Genomic DNA, 25298 nt, shown 5'->3' with positions numbered 1-25298 from the left:
TAATTTGTTTTGTATACTACTGATAGAAACAGAAAAAATATTTTTCATTCAATTTTTGAGCTTCATATATTCCACATATATTCGTGAACACTTCGTGGCATGTATACATGGGTGGGGGGGACAAAAAAAATTAATGTTCGTACAAATCAAATTTGACTTTTTTTTGAGACTGTATGTTTGTTTGTAGCCTCAAACTGGAAAAACAAGAGAAACAACAAGAGTTAGGCAATACCCAGCTCTAGGTTGGCAGTGGTGAAAAAGGCCTTTGCATACATTGCTTGGAAGTATAAATTGGCATGGACTTATTTTCAAAAATATTTGACAGAATCTACAAAGATTTAAGATTCCAGCTGAGCGCCAAAAAATTGATGCTTTTGAACTGTGGTGTTGGAGAAGACTCTTGAGAGTCCCGTGGACTGCAAGGAAATCCAACCAGTCCATCCTAAAGGAGATCAGTCCTGGGTGCTCATTGGAAGGACTGATGCTGAAACTGAAGCTCCAGTATTTTGGCCACCTCAGGGGAAGAGCTGACTCATTTGAAAAGACCCTGATGCTGGGAGGGGTTGGGGGCAGGAGGAGAAGGGGACAACGGAGGATGAGATGGTTGGATGGCATCACCGACTCGATGGGCATGAGTTTGAGTAAACTCCGGGAGTTGGTGATGGACAGGGAGGCCTGTTGTGCTGCGATTCATGGGGTCGCAAAGAGTGGGACACGACTGAGCGACTAAACTGAACTGAACCAAGATTTAAGATCGCATATCTGTGGATACAGTGATTTCTTCCTGAGGAATTTCTCCTCTAGACATACTCATACGTCTAGAACAAACTGTTGGGACTAGTGGTCCAGTGGCTGAGGCTTTGCACGCCCAATGCAGGCAGCTGGGATTAGGTCCCCGGTCAGGGAACCAGATCCCAAATGCTGCAACTGAAGGTCCCGCATGCCACGAGTAAGGCCCAGGGCAGCCTAAATAAATAAATAAATATCAAAGAACAAACTGCTGAGTTCAGTGCTGTCTGTAAGGGCAAAAACCGAACAACCAACTGACTACCCAGAGGGGACACCCATGCAAAAGGATGTTATTTATCGCTAAATATAATAAAATATACATGTACTGGCATGGAAGGACCATCTTGAGCTTTTGGGTGTATTTCCTGTTTACTATGTACCCTTATAAAAATTATTTTATCTCTCTAAGCCTCAGTTTCTTCATCTGTAAAATGAGGACAGTATTGAAATAATAGTGTTTATGTGCAGATTAAACTAGATAATTTATATCAAATGTTTCATATAGTGTCTGGCACTTAGTAAATATTCAATATGTATTGGTAATATTATTATTCAGAGAAAAAAATGAAAGCTTCAAAACTTCACACACAATTGCTCTCCTTTTGTTAGAAAAAAAATCCAGCTAATGGGGGCGAAAAATCTAACAAACGTATTTTTTTAAGTGTGAGATTTGAAAGATAGAGAACTTTCATATTTTTACCTTATGCATGCTTGTACTTGTAACACTTTGAACAGAGAGCCTCTGTTAACTTAAAAGTGATGATGAAGCACAGTTTTTAAAAAGATGCATGAGGCTTAGACTCTGGACTAAGTTGTTTCCCCCAGAATTTCTTCTCTTGTTGTTCAGCCGAGTGCTTCTGCTTAAAATGCTCTGCTCCTAAAAGTGCCCTCACATCATAAAGAGCCAGCACAGCCCGCATCAGGGGGCTCAGAAGACAGCGGAAACACACAGTCACAGGACGAAGGACGAGCTGCTTCTGGTTGGACAAGAAGTCCCGCTGTGCTTAGACGCTCAGTCGTGTCTGACACTTCGCGACCCTGTGTTCTGTAGCCCTCCAGGCTCCTCTGCGCATGGGATGCTCCAAGCAAGAATACTGGAGTGGGTTGCTATGGCCTCCGCCAGGGGATCTCCCCATCCCAGCGACGGAACCAGGCCGCCCGCATTGCATTCTTTACCGTCTGAGCACCAGGGACGCCCAAGAAGCCACGGCATGTAGCTAATAACAAAGAAACGAAGAGAAATACTGTAGTCCTGGTGTTTCAGTCAAATCTGCAAGGTTTCTGGAAGGGCTGACTCGGGTTCAGTTCCTGGGTCTGGAAGATCCCCTGGAAGAGGAAATGGCAACCCACTCCAGTACTCTTGCCTGGAGAGTCCCCTGGACAGAGGAGCCTGGCGGGCTCTGGTCCACGGGCCTGCAAAGAGTCAGACACACCTGAAGTGAGTTAGCGCAAGGACACACACACACACACACGTCTTAAAGTCTCAGTGAGTTACTTCAAATAAAGCAGAAACCACAACTCTGGATATTTAGAGTGTCGAAAACCAGGCATTTGAGCCAAAAATATGTTTGCCTACAAAATTTTCTTTCCTTCATTGTCTGCCAGGAAGGTTACATAAACCTCCCTCCAGTACCACCCAAAGCCCTCAGTAGAAAGAACACACACAAATCATGACAAGATAGAGGCTCCAAGTGGAAATTCAATTGTATTTATTTTTCTTATACAGAATCAGAGAAGTAAAAACCAGTACCAAACTCCAGGTAAAATAGTTTGATCTGATTGATTTTTCTGCATACTCTCTGTATGCATAGCAATCTGAATTAAAAATAAACACACATATATCATATTACAAAATGTAGAAACAATTTTTTAAAAAGTTAAAGTACAAACACATGAATGATGCAGTGTGTTAGGGAAACGGTCTCTGTTGATCACCTACTTTCCCAATTAAATTCATCTACAATTTCCTTTTAGTTAACAGCTTTTGTTTGCCATGAAAATTGCGATTCTGGAAGTTGCTTTCTAATTCTGTTGTGAGAACACCACTTGTCATTAGCAAAACTATGTCACTCTAGATCACCTTCTTCTCCAGAGAGACTTTCTGCCAAGCTGGAGCCAGTAGCACCCCCAGCACACTAACTGTTTTACTCTGTTTTTACTTACTTTGTATAATCAGTGAAAGAAAGGCAGATCACATCCTAAATTCTCTGGTGAAACACTAACAATTACTTAGATTTAACAGAACTGCAAATAGGTCTTGATAATGTACTTACTTCAAGGAAATGTGTTCTATCAGGGAAAGAAAATACCTTAAAAGAAAGATTTCTGAAATTATTTTTCCATTTTTAATCTGGATGAAATGTTGAAATCTACTGATTGATTTAGGACTAAAAAGACATGATATTTGGCATTCATTTTATAATAAGAAATATAGTATAAATAGCACCTTATCATGAATTCTGCAGGGGTTTTAACACTTACAATAATAGCAAAGAACCTTTAAAAAGTTGTTTTTAGATTTCTAGCTTTAGTGTTCTTTAACAAAGGCCATATTTCATGGCCTTAAAAACAACAACAAAAATTAGATCTGGCTTCATTTATTAGTAAACATGTAGTCAGGATCTGTATCTAATTCTGGAAAAATAATTGTTATGTTCATTAATAAATGTTCTAACTAATTTCACTAAAAAAAAATTCTTCTAGTATTTTCTAATGCCACAAGCTTACTAGGAAATTATTTCTAAAAATTGATAATACAAATCATCAATGTTTTAACTACTTAAAAAAAGGAGGGATAATTGTTTCTTTAATGTTTAATAACCTGAAAATGAATCTATAAAAATATTTTTTAAAAATACAGTAACACTGCTCAGTTTTACTAGGTCCCTTGTTTTTGAGTCCTTTTTTTTTTTTTTTTTTTTTTTGCTTTTTGTTAGAAAGAATGTACAATGCTTTTTGCAACTATTGCTAACAGAAGAGAAAAAGAAATGGTGCTCCCTTCAATATAGTAGCAACCGAAACATATACCCTCATCTCTCAGAGTGTTTTGAGAAAGAGATGGAATCAGAGGAAGAAAAACCATAGGTCCTTCAGGGGAAAAAAGTCACTTCATTGTGTCGGAAGCAACGGTAGGTTTATGCTCTCATCCGCCTCCTCACTTAACATCAGCGTGGACAGGGCAACACGAGCGCGGGGCCTCCTCCTCCCTCATCAAGTGCACCGAAGCCTTCTTTTCTCCTACGACAGTCTTCTGGTACAAGGGCTGCGGGAGAAAATCATTGCTCTGCTCTTTGGGGGCACCTCACACCTCCTGCTCGTCTAGCTTGTCTATTTCCATCTCACACCTAGTAGCCTTTCCACTGTATTCCCTAACGTTACTACTTCATCTCTGACCTTTACACTTGCCTTCATTCCAACAAGATAAGATGTATTCTGCCTGTCTATCTTTTGGTAGATCAAAAAGGATCTCAGATCCCCAGCAAATAAGCCCCTTTGGGAATGGAAAGGTTCCTCTCAGAGACCTGAATTATTAATGTCTCTCAAAAAAGATATTAAATTCATAGATTATAAATAAAGTCAGTTCAAAATATTAAACAATTGAGGACTTCATTGGCAATGCAGGCAGAGTGCATGCCAGGCGAACCTGATGCTCTCTCTCAGTCCTTAAAAGCTAAAAAAAAAAAAAAAAACAGTTTTGGTTACATACTGAGTACATATTTCATGCCTTTCTATACCAACTGTAGCAAACAGGATTAGGATAATGCACCTAGGAATCAACTTTAGTGACTTCGGAAACACTAAGGGTCTCCACCATACACCCTCAGGGGGCATTTTTTGACCCGTCAGTCAGAGATCTGCTTCATCCTTCAAACAGCTTCATAGATAAGATTATTTTAAACCCTAGAAATCCTGAAAGAAAAAAAACCAACAAGGCTTGAGAATTTTAAAAGCAACAGCTCACTGGGCGCCATCCGGTTGAAAGCTTCGTGGTCCTGATGTTGTCAGAGCAGTTTCAAAAAGACAAAAATACAGTTGCCACTGATTTAACAAAAACATTTGGCTGCCCTTTGTCATCAGTCACCAAATGATGGTGTTTCATAAAATAAACATCAAGTTCTAAGCTGTAAGTTTTTTAAAAATCCAACTTGTCATTTAAAAACATTTTGTCTAATAAATGTTCATAATTAGTACCCGACTGGTCTCTTTCTCTTTCACGAGATCTTGGTGTAGGAACTGCGACTAATGCCACCGCCACTCTCCCGTTGGAAGGACTAGTTGTCTGGATGCTGTGCAGTAAAATGATGAAGCATAAACTACAACAGGACTCTGTGCCTTTGTGAATACAGGTAATAAGAGCCATCAGAACCTGCATGGATTGAAAACTACTTTGTATTCCAAACAGCAGAATTTTACTATCAGTACAATGATTTTTAAAGCTCAAGTTAAATATTCTTTAAAGCATTTGGTACTAATGTCATCAATACAGTTTTTGAAACTGTAAATCAGGTCGAGTTTTGTGTACATTTCCTGGACCAAGCCACCTGTCAAAAGTCACTGCCTGTGGTCATCAGTTTTTCATGGTTTATAATCAATTGATGTATAAATTTCAGCTAACACCCATAAAGCTTAGTCATGGGGTAGCAGAGAGGAAAACAGAGAAGCAATTCTGCGTAATCAATTCTGCTGCACAACCCATCACAGGAATGCAGGCTTGCAGAAAACAGAAATAGAATGTTTATTCATGTTTAACTTAAGTGACTGCCAATCAAATCCAGGCAATTATTAAACTGGCCACAAGGAAAGGAGGCAGCGTGTGTGACGGAGGCAGGAGGCAGCTTACCTGCCGCCTTGCTCTGCCCCATTGCTTTTTCCAAGAGGCCCAGGAAATGTCAGGTCACGGCTGCATCCAAGCTACAATGGTATTAATTACAGCCAGGTTAGAAAAGGCTCGCTTTTGTTCAGAGCGGATTCTACATCATTGAAGAGGGGGATCAGATCTTCAGATTCCAAAGTTCCTAGATCAACGTTGGTTCCCGGAAGACAGTCAAGAAAGTCAGGGAAACGGGTCTGCTGAGGGTTGATGTTCACGGGTGTCGGTCCTGTGTTTTCTCCTGTGATGGAAAGGAATGGGACCATTTTAATCCTTTTATGGCAGCATAATTGCTTTACAACGCTGTGTTGGCTTCTGCTGTACAATGGAGTGAATCAGCTACATGTACACATGTTTCTACTTCCTCCTAGAAACCCCTTACTCCCCACCTTACTCTTCATCCCACCCTTCTAGGCCGTCACAGCTCTGAGCTGAGGTCCCGTGCTTACAGCAGGCTCCCAAAAGCTATCTATTTTACACATGGTCATATATATATGTCAGTCCCAATCTCCAACTCATCCCACCTTCCCCATCTCGCCTTGTCCGCACATCTGTTCTCTCTGTTTCTATTCCTGCAGAGTGAAGTAAGTCAGAAAGAGAAAAACAAATATCGTATATTAACACACATACGGGGAATCTAGAAAAATAGCACAGATGAACCCTATGTAACTCTTTTTTAAGGCTCCTGAAAAGAGGAACAAGTTCAATTGCCCACATAACTCTCATCTTCATTTCCACTGTGCTCACATTTCACCAGAAGATTTTATTGCTGCAGGCTGCAAATATTTCATCTCCTTGCAAAATTTCAGCTACCATATTATTGAAACTGAGTTGGTGGTGCTCATGCCTAAGGGACACAGAGATGCTGGGTGAAGCTTTAATTGTTCTCGGTAGACATGGTCCAGAATGGGTAAGTTCAGGGACACAGGAAAGGAGAACATGCGGACACTGTGGATCTGACCTACCATCACTGACTTCCCATGACAATGGCACAAAGAGCTGGTTTGAGCAGAGAGACCCCGACAGTCACCTTATCACAGAGCTATAATTCAACAATTTAATTGTAAACTCAAATTTGCCCATATCATCCTCTTTATGTTCAAAGGTGGTAGTGAGGAGGTTCTTTTAACTATGTTATTAAAAAACAGTCTTCATTGACAGCTCTGGGGATCATGTTCAAAGTATTTTAGAAAGTGGCTCCTGCAGATTGCCCGCTTCACTACACATGTACAGACACCCCACAGCTATCGAGTAGGGTATTCTCACAAGGCAAAGGAGTTACAATGCATGGGACCATATAGGTTCTGACAAGTCTGGTAGTAAGGAAATCTGTTCTATTTTGTTTAAGCCACTATCACCTCCTCGAATCCAATTTTGGCAGAATTTATATCCTAACAGAACAAAAGTCTGCAGAACCTAGTTGAGAGAATACTATGGAGAGGAAAGTTCAGTGTCTGGGATATGACATGAAGAACACATCCTTCATGAATGACAGGATAGGAGAAAGCATACAGACTATTGTGCCAGGAGATGGAGCTTTTTAGCTGTGTGGCCTAAGACACTCGCTTGTCTGAAATTGGGAGGTAGGTGTGGTATCATATCTGCCACACGTGATATGAGGCTCTGGGTCTCATTCATACATAAATTATACACTTGGTAATTTAGTCGCTAAGCCGTGTCTGACTCTCTGTGACCCTATGGACTGTGGCCCGCCAGGCTCCTCTGTCTATGGAATTCTCCAGGCAGGATCCTGGAGTGGGTTGCCATTTCCTTCTCCAGGGGATCTTCCCAACTCAGGGATCAAACCCATGTCTCCTGCATTGCAGGCAGATTCTTTACCGACCGAGTTACCAGGGAAGCCCACATAAATTCATACACAAATACAGAAACACCATAAATGTTTGCTGACTGTGCTCAGAGAACTCAGTCATGGCTAATGAATTACATAATATCAGAACAGCTGGTTCATCCCAACAGCCCCAATCAGGTTCTGAAGGGATAAAATACACCTCAAAGTCTGAGGTGCATTGATAACCACGGTCAGCTTTCACCATGGAATCATTTCTAAGAAACTTATTCAATTAGCTTTTGTGTCATACAAGTACTTTAGGCTTCCTAAGAAGCCTGCATAGAGATTTTACTATTCTAGACAAAATGAGAGAAAACTCATTTTAATAATATGCATTTTCCAAGGAGAAAAATCACTTCTTTCATGGCAACAAGGGAAACATAATCACACTTACAATTTTGGAGGTAGCAAAACTTCATGGCTTTTCTACAAACTCATAAAATACCAGTGACTCTTGGGAATATTTTATAGGACTTGCACTGCAAAAAGCAGTCGTTTGAAAAATTAAAATGAGTTCAACATGACCTCAGGACTGTTGTGTTACTGACATTGAAAAACAAGGTTAGTTTAGGAAAAAAAAAAAAATCCCAATAACTTTTTTCTACCCAATAGATTGTAACAGAAGGAAATTAAGCTTAAAAAAAAATTATGTGCCCTGAAAAATTACCTGATCTAAAGTGCTGGATGTCTTTCTTCTTCATATGCAGGTAGAAATATCCACCTCAACTGATTTCCCATTTTACGTTTTCAATAACTCAAGAATTGACTTTTTTTAACCAAATAAAATCTCTCTGCTTTAAAAAATTCTCTTAGCTTTTCTCCTCGGAAATCATGATGAGACTAGTTAAGGTTCTTCATTAAGGTTAACAATCTTAAAAATATCTCTCCTTGGAGCAGCTTTGCAACCTCATAATAATCTTTTTGGTAATTACAGATTTCTTCATTTGAAAAGTGGGACACATTACACAACATGGGGAATATAGCAAACATTTCACAATAACTATAAATGGAATATCACCTTTAAAACTTGTGAATCACTGTATCATACACCTGTAACATATAATATCACATGGCAACTATACTTCAACTTTAAAAAAAGATGCACATTTGCATCAATAATAAAAGTGAATGGATGAATAAAAATGAGACAGACCAAAAAAAGAAGTTCTTAGGAGGGTGTGGTTATTGTAGAACATTCTGGAAAGTGGATGACCTCCAGCCTTTGCTCCTATTATTCCACCTGCTCTGGCCTCCTACGTCTCTAACACCAGGCCCGGCTGCTGTTCCCATGTGTCTTTCACAAAGGCGGTGTCTGGATGGCTTGTCGCCGCTGAGCGTGTGGTCAGCATGTGATCAGCGGGCCCACCAGACCTTTTCCAGCCTCAGCGGAGCTCTGCCCACCGCTTGGCTTTTGATTTCCTTGTTCCTGTGAAATAAACTACAGGTCTCCCCTTGAGGCGGCTCATGCCCACTTCCTATAAGGACGTTACAGATGTGACTGTAAATTCAGCACTCACTAAGCCAGGCTAACCTGGAACCCCCACATTTAATAGGACCAATCTCACCCTTCTTGGATGATACTTCATCCTTCTCAGAAGGAGAAGAGAACTCTGTGCCAAGCGCTGTGACCTCACGATGCCTCACCACGGTACCAGGGGCGCACATTACTCCCACTTTACGGGTGAGAAATCTGAGGCCCTGGGAGGTTATGTAACTTACCAACATTACTACTAAGAAGTAAAGAGAAGCAAAGATCCAATTCAGGTGGCCTGTCTGCAAGGACTATGTTCTTTCCAGGACATGACTTAATTCTACATTTTGGTTTCAAAATATCCCCTACTTATCTACTTGATGTCATTTTAAAAACCCAAAGATTAGAACCACCTTTTTTCACATTTTAAAGTCAAGCTAGAGACCTCCCCGGTTCTCTAGGGCTATAGCTCCACCATCCCACTGCAGAAGGTCTGGGTTCAATCTCTGGACAGGGAACTAGATCTCACATGCTGCAACCAAGATGTGGCACAGCCAAATAAATAAATATTTTTTAAAAGATGTCCAGCTAATGGGAAGTTGCTGTGTAGCTCAGGGAGCCTAGCCGGGGGCTCTGTGATGACCGAGCAAGGGAAGGTCAGGAGGAGGGGATCATGTATATTTATGGCTGCTTCTCCTTGTTGTGCACCAGAAACCAACACAACATTCTAGAACAATTATCTTCCAATTAAAAACAAAAAAAAAATGTTTTAAAGGTCAAACTTGCTTATATTTAGACTTCCTGAGTCTTTTCTTATTTAACTTTGCTTTCTATGCTTACTAGCTTTCCAATGTTGAAAAGATGAAAGCAAACAATTACTAAACATGGGAGGGAGCCGCTTCATTAAGCCGTTCCAGAGAGGCCAAGATGAATCTCACACCAAAAAATAAAGAGCAGGATGAAGAAAGAGAGGGAGGGAGGCAGGAAGGGAGGCAGAGGCTGCGGTAATAAATCGAAGGCTAACAAAACAAAGAGTTCCAACTATTCCTGGGTGACTCCTCACAAGACAGTCTGTGCAATTCTCTAAACAGAGATGATGGGCTGCAGAGAGAGCCCAGAGCAGCTGCCCCTACGCTCTGGCAGAGCTTGCATCTTGTCTGACCAACTGCTTAGCTTCAGAGCATAAAGCACAGCCATCGAGGAGCAGAAGGTGACCACCATGGGTCCCCTGGACAGTGGCACCGGGGAAAACAATCCTTCTCATCACCGAACAGTTTTCTATCATCAGTGGTGACGGAGGAGAAACTTACACGAGCAGCTCCGAACAGGGGACATGTCAGCTGTTCTTTATTTTTTTTAAGTCTATGTTTAGGTTTTTTTCTTTTTAATTGAAGTACGGTTGATTTACAGCGTCGTGTTAGTTTTAGGTGTACAGCAAAGCAACTCAGTTGTACATATATATTCTTTTCCATCACATGTTATTTCAAGATACTGAATACATCGTTTCCTGTGCTATAGTTTCCTGTGGGTCCTGGTTGTGAGCTGCCATTTAATTTCGGTTCAAAAGAGTATCTTCTGAGAGTTTAGGACTTTGAAAATTAAATCTAGACCAAGTGTGGAGGCCTTGCTCCTGGAGAAGTGGAGAAAAAGAGGTAACCAGGAAGCCAGCTGAGGCCTGGCCTGAAGGCAGAGCAGGCCAGGAACTACTTAAATTTAACTGCTGAAGGAGGACACTGTGAGGACTTGGAGCTGACGATCTAGAATCCTCTGAGTTGCTTAACTTTCCAAAAGTCCACTGCCAATTGCTTCCCAAATGCAATCACTTGAAAAACTCTGCATACTGGTGGCCTGTACATTACAACAAAAAGCTAGAGAAGTATAAATATTCCATTGTGAAAGAATGGTAAAGCAGACAGCGGCATGTTAATGCAACTACGAGGAAAGGGCTTAAATAAAGCAGACAAGAAAAGGAAGGGAGGGAGGAAAGGAGGGAGGGAAGGAAGGAGAGAAGAAAGAAAAAAGGCAGAAGTTAAAATCCTGTGCCTGAATATAAAACTACATCTGCATAAACTATGGGGAAGGAGCTGGAGTTTATTAACGGGGCTGGGTTCTGGGGGCTTTGCAGCTGTCAGTTCAGGTTGTTGAGGTTAAGTGTTTCTGGTTGGATTTTAGAATTGAGAGGATCACTGCTTGGGGCACAGGTTGGAACTCCGGTCAGGGAACTAAGATTCTGCAGGCCTCGCAGTGTGGTCAGAAAAAAACAAAAAAGAGCTGAGAGGACTAAAGAGACCAGTTAAAAGTCCAAGCCCACTGCAAAGCTTCACGGGGCTGGCCCTCACCTGTGTCCATCTCATCCACGTTGCTGAGGAAGTCCTCTGGGGTCGTGGGGACACTGCAGCACCCCAGCCCCAGGCCGCTGTCTGTGCTCTGCTCCCTCGAATGATACGGCCCCCTGCGGAGCAAAAGAGGCGAGGGCATTTTAAAATTAAAACATAATCGTGAAGACCCCCAACTAAGGTAGATCTGCCTAATGTTCCAGATAACAAAGGGAGGTAGACTTTGAACCTCGTTTTAATTTTGAAACATAGATCCCTGTGTTTCATAGATCTAATTTCATAGATCGATGAAATTAATCGATTGTAAGCAAAGAAAAAACCAACTGGCCAGTCATAATAAATTGATACTGATTCCCTTTTCATCTGAAAATAACAATAAAATAAAATAACAATACATATAGAGAATGATACCATATATGTAAATTTAAATAACTAAAAAACTAAAAAAGATGTTAAATATTGCTTCTGGATACCGACATTGACAGACAATGTGTGTGTGTGTGTGTGTCTGTGTGTGTGTGTTTACACACATGCAGAGCTGTGTCCAACCCTTTGAGGCCCCGTGGACTACAGCCCCCCAGGCTTCTCTGTCCATGGAATTGTAAGAATACTGGACTGGGTTGCCATTTCCTCCTCCAGGGAATCTTCCTGACACATGGATCAAACTCATGTCTTTTGTGTCTCTTGCACTGGCAGGTAATTCTTCATCAGTAGCGCCAACTGGGAAGCCTTTGACAGGCAATGAGAAGTCTAAAAATAGGTGTGATGGATATACAACAATTTCCAAATGGTGGCTACCACTAGGCAGGGAAAAAGGAAAAGAAATGTATTTCAGGGGTGGTGGGGAAGAGTTTAAATATTAGTTGCAATATTTATTTTAAAAAATAAGATCAATGTAAATATGAAAAACCTGGGTGTTGGGTATGTGGGTAAACCTTAAGTTATTCTTCACATTTTTTCTGGACATTTGAATTGTGTATCAGTCATTTAGAATCTCCTTTCCTTCAATATTTTGATTACTCTTTGTTTTCATTCATCTCTCTATTTTTAGTAACTTTCATAACTGTATCTGCTCCTTGCCTGAAGCCTCTGCAAGGGCAGAAAAGACATAGGAAATAGAAAACTGCCCTTTATTGGGGTTTAAAAGGCTACAGTTAAGGTTGACTGGTTCTACTCATAAAGATAGTTCTAGTTCAATTACCTTTTCCTTCTGCTCATATATTTCATATTTTAAAACAACACTTCTTTGTTTTATTCCATTCTTTAATTATGAGATAATTTTAGACTCACACAGAAGATGTAAAAAGAATACAGCGTTCCTGCGCATCCTGGGTGCAGCTCCCCCAAGGATACGGTACGTAACCACAATACGAGGCTCGATCTCGGGAACTGGCGATATATAACTCTATTAACTGGCTTCCCTGGTGGCTCAGCGGTAAAGAATCTGCCTACCAATGCAGGAGACCTGGGTTTGATCCCTGGGTCAGGAAGATCACCCAAAGAAGGAAATGGCAACCCACTCCAGTATTCGTGCCTGGGAAATCCCATGGACAGAAGGGCCTGGTGGGCTACAGTCCACGGGGTCACGACAGAGTCCATAAATTCATGCCTAAACAACAACAACCATAATAATAATAATATCAACTATAAACCTTACTCATATTTCACCACAAACGCCACCTCTTAACTGTTTTGCTTGTATTTGCCATGTAACATGTTTTTATCTCCATTTGCTACATCAAACCACAAGATTCTTCTAAATAATTACTACAAAACACCATGCTATTGAAATCATAAATTTATCCCTATTTTCAAATTATTGACTAGGGGTTTACTCCATGCCATAGCATCAATTTTTGAATTTGAGATTAAAAAAAAAAAAAATTGGTGACTTCTTGTCTGCTTTTCTTTTCTCTGCCACGTCCCTCCACATCCTCCCTCTATCCTCACCCCAACCTCCAAGCTCCCCAACTTTTCCCAATATAAACAAAGATCCATTATACTCTAAGCCTCATAAGTGGTCTCAAAATGTTGACTTACCCATTGAGGAAAGGATCCGAGCTATTATTAGTGATGGATCTCATGTCTGCGGTCATGGCAGAAGGGTTGACAGCAGCCTGAACCGTGGCGAGGGTCTCGGCCTCCATGGGGAGCTGTCTACAGAGGGCGGCTTCCTGCAGAAGGGTGACCGTCGGGGGAGAGGCAACTGTGATCCACTCCTTGCAAGGACTGGAGCAAAGGACGCTTCACACAAAAACTTTTCACCAAACACAAAAGCACTTCATGTTTATTCCTCGTAAGTCAGAATAATCAGGAAATCATTAGTGTTCTTTCTCTGAAGAAGTCTTACAGGCATAAGTCACTTTCTCACAGACACCAAGTTAATGAGAAGCCCATGGAATATCTGCCCTCAAGGCACTGACGGAGCAACCGTCCAACCCACCCAAGTTGCTTAAACACCCAAATCGTATAAAGACCTCTCAAGACACTTTCTCAAGGACAAGGCTATTTTTACCCCAAGTGATCAGACCAATTCTAAATCAGTCAAAGCAACTGGACTCTTCTGGACTAGCAGGTACATTCTGGTCTTTGCCACTTACAGCCCGGTAAAGCTGTGGAATTACAGAGTTCAAGCTCTGTGTTAAATCACAACTGGCAGTTTTAGATGATAACCAGGAGAGCAAAGCAACCAGTTTAAAAGTTAGCTAGTCAATCGGTTTTTCTATTTGACTAATTATTCTGTTGACTAAAATGGCTGAAGTTTGGAGAAGCACGCAGATCCAATCCAAATCTCACTTAACGATTAACTGTTTGACAGCATATGGATTTCATTAGCAAAAATTAAAACACCAGCACTTTTTTTAAGCTAACATGATTTTGCCAAGGAGAGTCAATCCAAAAGGTTACAAATTTGTCTGCAATTACTTTCTCTAGATGTAACCTCCAGGGAGTCTCTCCCATTTTGACAAACATGACCAGACATCACATTCCTTTCAAATTTGCTGCTGTTTCCAGAGGATAAAACTTTTGTGTATTTTTCCATGTGTCCAAAACCAAAGTGAGGCCCTTCCCATGTGTATGCCTATCTTTCCCACTACCCAAGAGGAACCACTGGCCTTGCCATCCCTCAAACCCCCAAACCAAGGCTACAACAGCAAACAGAATGTTCAGACCATCAAAGCTACAGGGTCTGCATTAGATCTCTTCCAGCCCTAAGAAGTGAGGATTTTAGACAGCAACAGAGTAACTGCTGTCTAGACAAGCCTAGTGAGGTCATCGGCTATAAAAACTTTCGGTTACTAGGGTTCATCATACTGTTCCTAGGAGTTGTGGCAGCATGACTATTACAAACCATGAAGATCTGAGAGATAAGAAACTGCATTTTAAATTTATGCTGAAATAAATACCCTGTCTAGAAAGGGCTCCTGGTTCACTTCTGTTCATCCAGATTTCAAATAATTCAATACTTAACTAACCTAAATTTTACTCAATAATCTATGAAAAGCAAACCACCCCTTCAGAAAAGGAGATTTTTAAAGGGGGATTTCAGTCCATAATTCCAATCCTAGAAGTACCTTGTGAATACACATAGAAAAACTGAATTATTTGCTATAGTTGTCTTTATGTGGTAAGCAGTGTTCATTAGAAACCTTATCTTCTAACCAAAGCTTCCCTGGAGGCTTCACACGTAAAAATAACAGCTCTTGGACCTGATGTGAGGAACACAGGGCCCACCAGCCCCTCAAACACTCATACACACACCACAGTCTGAAACAGCGAGGCAATGATGCAATTTTTAGTCCTTTATAGACAGTAAATGCAAAGATCCTGCAAGCAATAACCTTCATTATCCAAAAAAGAAAATCAACTTTTACTAGAATATTCCCATTCTCCAATCATTCTGAATAAATGTGGAGTTTACCCTTAAACGGCTATCCTTTTAAACATACAATTTGAAGAGATTGCTGCATTTCTTTACATGTGATGCAATTTTATCACCACATATCTTAAGAACACTAGATGAATTTGCAATTTCCAGGTGGTCTGAATTTAAACCTAATAAGAATCATTTCTGGAACTTCATTGGATAAATAAATATATATATATTTATATATATACACACAATATATATGAATTATTATTGTAGAAATACATAAAATAATACAGTTTTAATATTTTAAGCTCTCTTGTTCATTCAAGTTACTCCTGGGATAGTTCTAATAGAGTATTTATTTTAAAAGAATGCTTGTGAGTGGCTAAATATATAAATGAAATTCAAAAGGACTATTTATAATAACCAAAGCTGGATGAATTTTATACTATATTGGTGGAAATGTTTAATGGTGCCTTTTCACTTCTCCTCCCTCTATTTTAAATGAAAGATACCTGAAGTTCCATTGCTCCGCATCCATATTTTTCAAATGATTCAATACTTGGAGGATTTGACCCCATTATCATAAGAGGCAATGCTTTGTTCTGCCTGGAGGGGGCTCACGATCTCGTTTTCACCTTGAAATAACTAACAAATGGGAGACGACGGAACATGTGCTGAATATACCTGAAAACTAGCTCCGAAATATAAATCAGGCCAGTCTGAGATAGAGAGGTTTTCGGGGTGCGGGGAGAGTGCAACACTTTCTTTGAGATTCTTATGAGACCATCTTACGTCACAGCAGCCACTGGGAAGGTGATGCTGGCCCCTGGCTCTGAACCCACACGCTGCCTACCCACAGTGGCCCACAAGCCTGCCTGGCATCGCTGGCAGCGTCTCCTCGTTTGTCTGGGACATGGCCCCCTCACTCCCTCATTCCCTTCCCACTGCTCCTCCCACTGTTGGCCTCTGTCCCAACTGTTCCTTCTGCTTGGAACACACTCCTCAGATCGTCCCAAAGTTCGTTCCCTCACTGATGTCTGTCTCAACAGACCCAATCTCTTCAGAGATTACACCAAATGTTCTTCATGGCGACTGACATATTTACTGTCTGTCCTTCTCTTTAGAGTGTAAGCTCCAGAGGAAAGAGATCTTATTTATCATGTTCATTTTCTGTGTCTGCACTGGGTATAACAACCCAGACATTTACTAGGTACTTGATAAATATTCACTCAGTGAAGAAATGAAAATATCGCTGGAATTCAAATGGAAATATTTTCAATTATAATTAATAATAAAAGAAAAAATTAACTAAGAACATTCAATTCTCACCCCCAACCACATATATGAGTAAAACAATAGTCTATTGTATACATCCCAACTAGCCAGGCTCATATGCCATCCTAATGAAATGATCTGACTGCGTCTTTCCTGCTTCCAACACAGGTGGGGAGAAGGGCAGAGTCACCAGGAGCAGCATCTGGGGCCATGCCATCCTCCAGCCAGTTATTTAATATTTTTGTTCCTGATATGTAAACGGGGGATAATAATAGAATCCGCCCAATAGGAAAGCTGTGGAGATAAAGTGAGGTAATACACTGTGCCCAGAACAGTACTGGCATACAGGATCATTTAGTAAGTGTTAACTAAATATTATGATTACTGGCACCTCATGTTCTGTATTCCAATCCCAACAAAACTAAAGTAAAAACAAACCATCTTAAAAGTCACACTACAACATGGAACTAATCCACTTTGAGTGGTCTGACACTTTCCTGATCAGCTTTCACCTTGGAAGATTATACCAAGTGTGAAATTCATCATGAGTCAGCAAGGCTAAAAATATAGCTTAAAATAAAAAAAAAAAAAAAACAAGGACAGGTTTGTAAACCTTTTTATATAACATAAAATTACATTTTAATATAATTGGGTAATAGTGAGAAGCTTCATTTCATTCAATTATATTTTATATAATATATATAATTATATATTTAATAATATATTGCATATTTAGAATTTTTAGAGGCCTATTCTCTTTTCGAATGAAAATAAGTTTCCTATTTCTGTTCACAAATTGAAGAAGAGCAGTACAAAATCTAAGGTTTGGAAATAAAAGAACTAACCTAACATTTCCTCATCCAAACAAGGAAGGATTTTTACTTAAAAAACAAACAAACAAGAAAAACTAAACTAAATTTGGGTATAAAATTAAGCCCTAGACCCAGTGTGATTTTAGCTGCCACAGGACATCCCCTCCCCTCACAGGGGCAGAAATGAAAGGCAAACGCCAGCTTTAGTTTGACTACGATGTGGAGATAAGACTGATGGAACGAAAACAGCTGAGGCAAAGGCTGAAGATGGGGCACAGGACTAAGAGAGCAGACGTGCAAACGGGGACCGTGGAAAGATGCTGGTCCAGGATGTGACTCAGGCCTCCGACTCAGAGCTGGCGGGGCAGCTGCCCTCACCCCGTGCTCCCTCCCCAGCTCCCCAGCCCAGGCCAATACCAGAGGCTAAGCTGGAAGCACATCTGAGCCCTGGGTCCGTCTCTCACCTCCTGCCTCTACTCCAGGCCAGCAAGTCTGTCCACGGACCCCCTCCCAGGGGCCTCCCACTGCCACCACCTGTCCTCCCAAACAAGTCTTCCGTTTCCTGGACTTGTCAGGACTTTGGGTCCCCCTTCATCAGGCCATTGCTCCCCCACCTTTAGAGGCTCTGTTCCACTGCCTTTTCCCCAGAATGCCTTTCCTGATGGCCACAGCAAGCCACCACCTGCCCCTCTCCCAGCCCTGAAGTCCAAAATAACACGTCCACCTGGGGTCTGAAACTTGACGTCTCAAGTACATTCCTCACCTGGCCCTAGAGCAGCTCTTCCTGCTAACTTCAAACTTTTTCTTCATGCCACACCACCTTTCCCACTTCCAAATCTCAGCCAACTGTCTCCCAAAGACTCCACAAAGACTCATTCATTTGCACCTGTATTTACTTTTTAAAAAAATACTATGGAGAGGGCTTCCCCGCTGTCTTAGTGGGAAAGAATCCGCCTGCCAATGCAGGAGACATGGGTTCGATCCCTGGTCCAAGAAGATCCCACACGCCTACAAGCAACTAAGCCCAAGCACCACAACTGCCGAGCCTGTGCTTTAGAGTCCAGCAGCTGTAGTTACTGAGCCCACACGCCACAGACACTGAAGCCTGCACGCCCCAGGGCCCATGCTCTGCAACAAAATAAGCTACAGCAGTGAGAAGCCCTCACACCACAACTAGAAAATAGCCCCCACTCGTCGCAACTAGAGAAAAGCCTGAGCGCAATGAAGACCCAGTGCAGTCAAAAATAAATAAATAAAAATTATTTTTTAAAAATACTGTGGAGACTATCAGGGGCCAGGCGCCTCAGCAGCAGGCATATAGCAATGAAAACTACAGATAGTGCCCAGCTCGGCGAGGATTCTAGAGGGGAAGCAGGCTACAACAAAAAATAACGGAGAAGGGCCACGCCTCGTAGGGTCTCTCTCCCTGACATCTACACGCTCCAAACCTTCTTTCCAACTCAAGGAGTCAGCACTGCTTCTATTTCTACTGCATTCAGGGATCTACCAACCTCCACACACTAGACTGCATCCAGGTCTCTGTTCTACACTTTGTCACGATTCTTACAAAGAGTGATCAAAGGAGAAAAGTCAAAATGGGAAGAGGTCAGGGTGTTATGTCTCTGAAGAAGCAAGTGAAGGTGAAGTTGCTCAGTCGTGCCCAACTCTTTGTAACCCCATGGACTGTAGCCCACCAGGCTCCTCTCTGTCCATGGGATTTCCCAAACAAGAATACTGGAGTGGGTTCCTCCTCCAGGGGATCATCCTGACCCAGGGATCAAACCAGCATCTCCCGCATTGCAAGCAGATTCTTTACCGTCTGAGCCACCAGGAAAGTCCCATGAAGAAGCAAGGGGACTGTTTAAAAGAGATACAGAGTGGCAACTATGGCTCTTAAACTATTAATGGGCTGTGACATGGAAGAAGGAAGATTCCCGCTATCCCAGATTGGAGCCATATCTGATGTAGTCCATTCATTGGTAGGACTGGCGGCTTCTCAATTCTCTGGGCTACTGGCCACTGGAATTTTCAAACACTTGTTGAGGCGTAAACGCTACTGGACATGACCAGGGCTTGGCATACAGAAAAAAAAGTGTTCTTGGAATCAAAATGATGAAAGCTTAAATCCTAGCTCAGCTACTCCTTAGATATAACGTCTTAGACTACACTTTTTTTTTTCAGTTTGTTAATCTGGAAAAAAAAAATGACTTTTAAGATTTATCTTGCTGGCTGGTTATAAAGATTAAAAAGCATATTTATCAAGAACTTGGCACAGGGAGGCAGCTAATAAAATGAGCTACTGATGGCGCTAAATGTTTTAGGATATACAGATATTAGCTAATACTTGCGTATCACTTACAACTTGTGAAGCACTGTCCTAAGTGTGTTAACATACTATTTCACTTCATCCTCCTGACAGCCCAGCTCTCTCCATTTTATAGATGAGGACACTGAGGCGCAGACAAGCTGAGCAACTTTCCCAGGATCTGCCCGAGTCTGTTCTCACAGCCACTACACAGCCAGGGGCAGAGAGAGGAACGCCAAGGACGGAGGTTGGCAGACCTCAAGGCCTCCAATCGTCAGCCCTTTCACCTACTAGCCGTGGGACTTGGGCACATTGTCTCATTTCTCTGCACCTGCTTCCACAGTCAGAACGTGGAAATACCCGTCCCCGCCTTCTCCAGGCTGTGTGAGCGTAGCCGTCCAGTCGTGTCTCTGCAACCCCATCGACTGGAGCCCACCAGGCTGCTCTGCCCATGGAGATTCTCCAGGCAGGAATACTGCAGTGGGTTGTCATGCCCTCCTCCAGGGGATCTTCCCAACCCAGGGATTGAACCCAGGTCTCCCGCACTGCGGGCAGATTTTTTAAGGTCTGAGCCACCAGGGGATCCCAAGAATACAGGAGTGGAGAGCCTATCCCTAATCCGAAGTATTTTCTGAACCCAGTAATCGAACCAGGGTCTCCTGCATCGCAGGCGGATTCCTTACCAGCTGAGCTAAGTTTAAAAAGGTAAACTCCTTCTTCTAAAAGGTAAACTCCTTCAAGCAGTTCAGAGGATTTAACAAAGTGTCCTGTTTCTCTTCCTGAATCTCGGAATTGGAAAACAGATCGAACTGGCCTCCCTGATCCGTTTCAATGTATATGGGTGGAGCTAGTGTCCTGGGAATTCACAAGCACAGCCAGCAGAGTTATAAGTTAAGATGTTAAAGGCCAGTTTCAGAAAGATCTGGACAGCTGCCCCTGGTAACTCCACCCCTACCCTCCTCCACCACAACTTTATTTTTTTTTCTCTACATCCAAGCTGGGGGTGTAAAGACTGGTACAAAATAAAGGCCTGAGAATCTCCCTCAGAGTTTGTGGTCTTCCATCTAGCTTCCTGAAGTGAATAATTACATATGTGTGGGCTTAAAGGTGCCCCCTCCTAGGGGCTGGGGGATGGGATGGTGTTTAAAATAGCTGGAGGGGTTAGCGGGTGAAAGACAAATGCTGATTCATAAGAGGAAGATGCCCCTGGAAGAGAACTTCAAACCTCTCCTCCCAGCTCCCCGCTGGCCTGCCGCCTGCCCCTGGAATAAATCAGAAGGGGAGGTGAGAAGGTAAACAGCAGTTGGAAGCGCCCCGGAGCCGGTCCGTCCTGGGTGAAGGGGGTGCCTCTGGCCAGCCAGCTCTGGCCCTCGCTGGAGCGTACTTCAAAGACAAAGGAAGACAATAACTTCTTCAGAGGGTGATCTGTTTAAGTGTGTGTGGCCAGGGATACTACAAAAATGGAACATTGGGTTGTTTTAATTATAAGGGGTGGAGTGAGTAGAAACAAATGAAAAAAAAAAAAAAGAAAAGAAAGACAATATTTTGAAATCCTAACATTAAAAAATTATTCTGGTGCAGAGAAGTTGCTCTCACTGCCAAAACCCTGAGGGACTTCAGAGGCAGAATGCCGAATTATTGACCTTCTTTATAGGGGGGAAAAAAAACCCATGCCCAATGTGAATTTCTTTTTAACTCTGTGCCAAGGGATTCGAGAACTTCATTGTCACATTTCCTGGAGCCTCTCTTTGGAAATAACCTCATCACACAGGCTCAGCTGCCAGACTCAGGCTGTCGCTAGGAAAGAATATTCGAAACTCTGACACTTTGGGAAAGACATTTGTTGAGTCCCTAATTATTAACCACGGCCTTCTTGATGCTCTTTAATTCGAGACGTATATTACAGTTTTGTGTTGTTCCATAATCTCTGTTATCCTTTAGAATCACATTAAGGGAAACATTATAATTTAGATATTCTCCTCTTCACTTAAAAAAAAAATAGCTGAATGGATTTCAAGATGGAGTATTTCTTCGTACCTCAGAGATCTTATCAAGATCAGAAATATGAAGCTGCTTTTCCTTTGTGCAAACTTGGTGAACCTCCATTTTAAAAAATGTGTTTGTACTACTCAGCCATAAAAAAAAGAACAGAATTTTGCCATCTGCAGCGGCACAGATGGACTTGGAGGGCACTATGCCAAAGTGAAATAAGTCAGACAGAGAAAGACAATGTGCAATATCCCTTACGTGTGGGATTAAAAATACAAGAAACTAGCAAATATAACAAATATAGAGAACAAACCAGTGGTTACCAGAGCGGGAGTTGGGGGTAATACATGGGTGGGGCAGAGGGAGATACACACTAATGGGTGTAAGACAGGCTAAAAGGATGTACTGTACAACGTGCGGAATATGCCAATTCTTTGTAATTGGGAATGAAAAGGAAGGTTTTAAATTATCTAAAAAATTTCAATAACCTATAATGGAAAATAACCTAAAAAAAGAATCTATGCGTGCTCAGTCGCTTCAGTCGTGTCCGACTCTTTGCGACCCCATCGACTGCAGCCCTCCAGACTCCTCTGTCCATGGGATTCTCCAGGCAAGAATCCTGAAGTAGGCAGTTATGCCCTCCTCCAGGGGAACTTCCCCACCCCGGGGTCGAAACGCTTTCTTATGCCAATTCAAGTTGGCTGACCAATTTAACTAACGATTAAGAATGCTCGGTATTTTCCATTTTGGGCTTTTTCCATCACTCTCACATTCTGAGAAAGGTTTCCAGGATTTCAGCCACACAGCATGTACGGCCCTAGGCAGACCTTCCCTATATCACAGAGGCGATACACACACACACACACACGTGTGTGACTGAAACACTTTGCTATAGACCTGAACCGAACACAACACTGTGAATCTACTAGATTTCAGTAGGGCTTTTTAACTGTATAAAAAATAAATATTTAAAAATAAATAGAAATTTTAAATGTGTTTGATTTTATATCTTTCACAAACGTGTCCCTTTTAAAGGCACTGGTACTTTTGTTTAGAAAATGAACTGTTCCCAGGGCCTGTGGCAGTTAGAATGGAAACTCTATGAAGGTAAAGACCAAGCCTGTGAGTTCGCTGCTGGGCATTCAATGCCCAGAACCCGGTGAACACATGAGTGAATGTACACAGCCCGGCCACTCCAGCGGGATCCCGCCACCGACGTTCCGGGGCAAGCCCGAAGCCTCATTCCCTGACAGGCTTTTCTCACAGGAAGTCATGGCCCCGCGTGCTGAAGGCGTGCCCCGCGCAGCTGCCGCGGTTTAGGCTGCGCGAGGACCTTTTTAACCCCTCTCGACAGCGGTTCCTCACAGGACACACCTCGGGCCTCGGAGCCTCCCCCGGCCGGGCGTGTCCCTCCCCGGGCCCCCCGTCAGGAATGGCGGGCGGAGGCCGGCCGGCAGAGGCTGCCAGGCCCCGCAGAACCCTGGGAGGCCCCGCAGAACCCTGTCAGGCCCCGCAGAACCCTGGGAGGCCCCGCAGAACCCTGTCAGGCCCCGCAGAACCCTGGGAGGCCCCGCAGAACCCTGGGAGGCCCCGCAGAACCCTGTCAGGCCCCGCAGAACCCTGGGAGGCCCCGCAGAACCCTGTCAGGCCCCGCAGAACCCTGGGAGGCCCCGCAGAACCCTGTCAGGCCCCGCAGAACCCTGGGAGGCCCCGCAGAACCCTGTCAGGCCCCGCAGAACCCTGGGAGGCCCCGCAGAACCCTGTCAGGCCCCGCAGAACCCTGGGAGGCCCCGCAGAACCCTGTCAGGCCCCGCAGAACCCTGCGAGGCCCCGCAGAACCCTGTCAGGCCCCGCAGAACCCTGGGAGGCCCCGCAGAACCCTGTCAGGCCCCGCAGAACCCTGCGAGGCCCCGCAGAACCCTGCGAGGCCCCGCAGAACCCTGCGAGGCCTGCCGGAAGAACGCCGCGCCCCCCGCCCGCGCCCGCGCCGCGCCGCGTTGCCCGGGCAACCGGAGGCCGTCCGAGTCAGCACTGCTGTCTGACCGGCGGCTCTCTCGCCCGCCGAGCCCCAATTGAGTGAAGGATGGGGTGCGAGCAGTGCTGAGTCTGCCTGGGAATAACCGCGGTTTCTCACCGACACGGCGCGAAGGCTTCTCCACGGAAGATTCTTCCCGGCCCTGGGGGCTGACAGGAAGCCCTCCAGTCAGAAATCATCTTCGAGCCAGAAAGACCCCAAGCTTCACGTGCGAATGAATCAAACAATGGAAGACTCTACTCACATAAAGCCAAGAGTCTGTTTTCACCTCAAGGAACTGTTCTTTCGGAGGGACAAACTGGGCCTGAGAAGCTTGCTTCTCAATTTCTGACCAGTTACTCACATTTTCCATTTCATTGGCTAAAACTGCAAACATGCCCTTTATGATACTGAGCAAATATTGTGTTGGTTTCTAAGCTGTAACAGCAGAATAGTCGATATTGTGGGCATGTGTGCTTCATGGCTTTTTAAAATTTATGTCCAGTCTTGATGTAGAAAGGATTCTAGGCAGCCTAGAATAGATAGGTCCAAACTCAAAGCACAACTTTCATGGCTGACACGGAATAAATAGATGACTTCTCAAAATATATTCAGAAAAGAGGTAGTATAATATTTGTTTTAAACTAAATATATATATATTTTTTAAAAAGATACATACAAAGACTATAAAGAAAGCACCAGCATCTTCACAGCTCTCTTGAGGTAAAAGAATAGACGACGATTATGCTCCTTTTTGGTTTTGATTATTTTAAATATTCTCTACCTGTCTTTTCTGTGCAATAATTTCACTTCATGACTATTTTTATTTACATATAGTCATGGTCATACTTTGCGAAACTGTACGGTTCTGAGTTTTGACGAATACATAACACAGCTGTGAAACAGCCACCCCAACCAATACCCAGAACTGTGGTCTCACTCCCCAAATCTCCCAGTGCCTCCCCTTTGCAGGGAGTCCCTCCCTCACCCCTAATTCTGGCAACTACCCTTCTGCTGTCTCCATAGCTCTGCCTTCCCCAGAATGTCATACAAATGGAATCATACATTACGAAGTCTTCTTCTCTTCCCCTTCTTACAGTTATCTCACCTCCCGAGCAAAGCACCCTCAGCAGGGTGGGATTTGCCCTGGGGTCGAAGGTCAGGGAGAAAAAGTGATGAGACAGAACCACTTGAGTTTGTTCGTCTTGGCTGCGTGGCATGTGGGGTCCTAGTTCCCTGACCAGGGAGAGAACTCGTACCCCCTGCCTTGGAGTCACAGCATCTTCCCCACTGGGCCACCAGGAAAGTCCCCGAAGGCTGTTGAGTCTGGATTTTTTTCAATTAGCAAAAAATGCTTTCTCTTATCTCAGTCAGAGAAAAACAACAAAAACAGCTACTACTAGTTGTAATTTTAAAAATTAAAACCTATATGAGAAGATAGCAAGAAGTACATCGTCCAGCCGAGATTTTTTGTTTTGCTTTTGGTCATGTGGCTTGTGGGATCTCAGTTCCCAGACCGAGGACTGAAGCTGGGACCTCGGCAGTGAGAACTCAGAATCCTAACCACTGGACCACCAGGGAATTCCTGAGAATTGCTTTCTTTTCCAGGGTTGCTATTACTTTGATGAACCTGAAACTGCCTCACCAGCAAAAAATATCACGGACAATGGAGAATGTCTTTCATGAAAAGTCATTCTCTATAAGGTCTGTGAGA

The 25298-nt window shown here is 43.1% G+C and overlaps 1 protein-coding gene across 2 annotated transcripts in view; it reads right to left on the bottom strand.

Moving 5' to 3' along the window:
• Window positions 1-2475: 2475 nt before the first annotated feature.
• Window positions 2476-25298, bottom strand: part of WWTR1 (WW domain containing transcription regulator 1) — a 138974-nt gene continuing 116151 nt past the window's right edge. For both annotated transcript variants that reach the window (XM_065942756.1, XM_065942755.1), the window contains exons 5-7: window positions 13356-13489; window positions 11319-11431; window positions 2476-5900 (exon numbers count right to left, since the gene is read on the bottom strand). In XM_065942756.1, the coding sequence (XP_065798828.1) occupies window positions 5716-5900; window positions 11319-11431; window positions 13356-13489 (432 nt within the window). In that variant the 3' untranslated portion in view covers window positions 2476-5715. The remainder of the gene's footprint in view (window positions 5901-11318; window positions 11432-13355; window positions 13490-25298) is intronic.

The sequence above is a fragment of the Muntiacus reevesi genome, chromosome 8 (genome assembly GCF_963930625.1).
Source record: "Muntiacus reevesi chromosome 8, mMunRee1.1, whole genome shotgun sequence".
Taxonomy (NCBI): domain Eukaryota; kingdom Metazoa; phylum Chordata; class Mammalia; order Artiodactyla; family Cervidae; genus Muntiacus; species Muntiacus reevesi.
The sequence above is the reverse complement of the archived record's forward strand: the minus strand, read 5'-3'. Positions and strand labels throughout refer to the sequence as shown.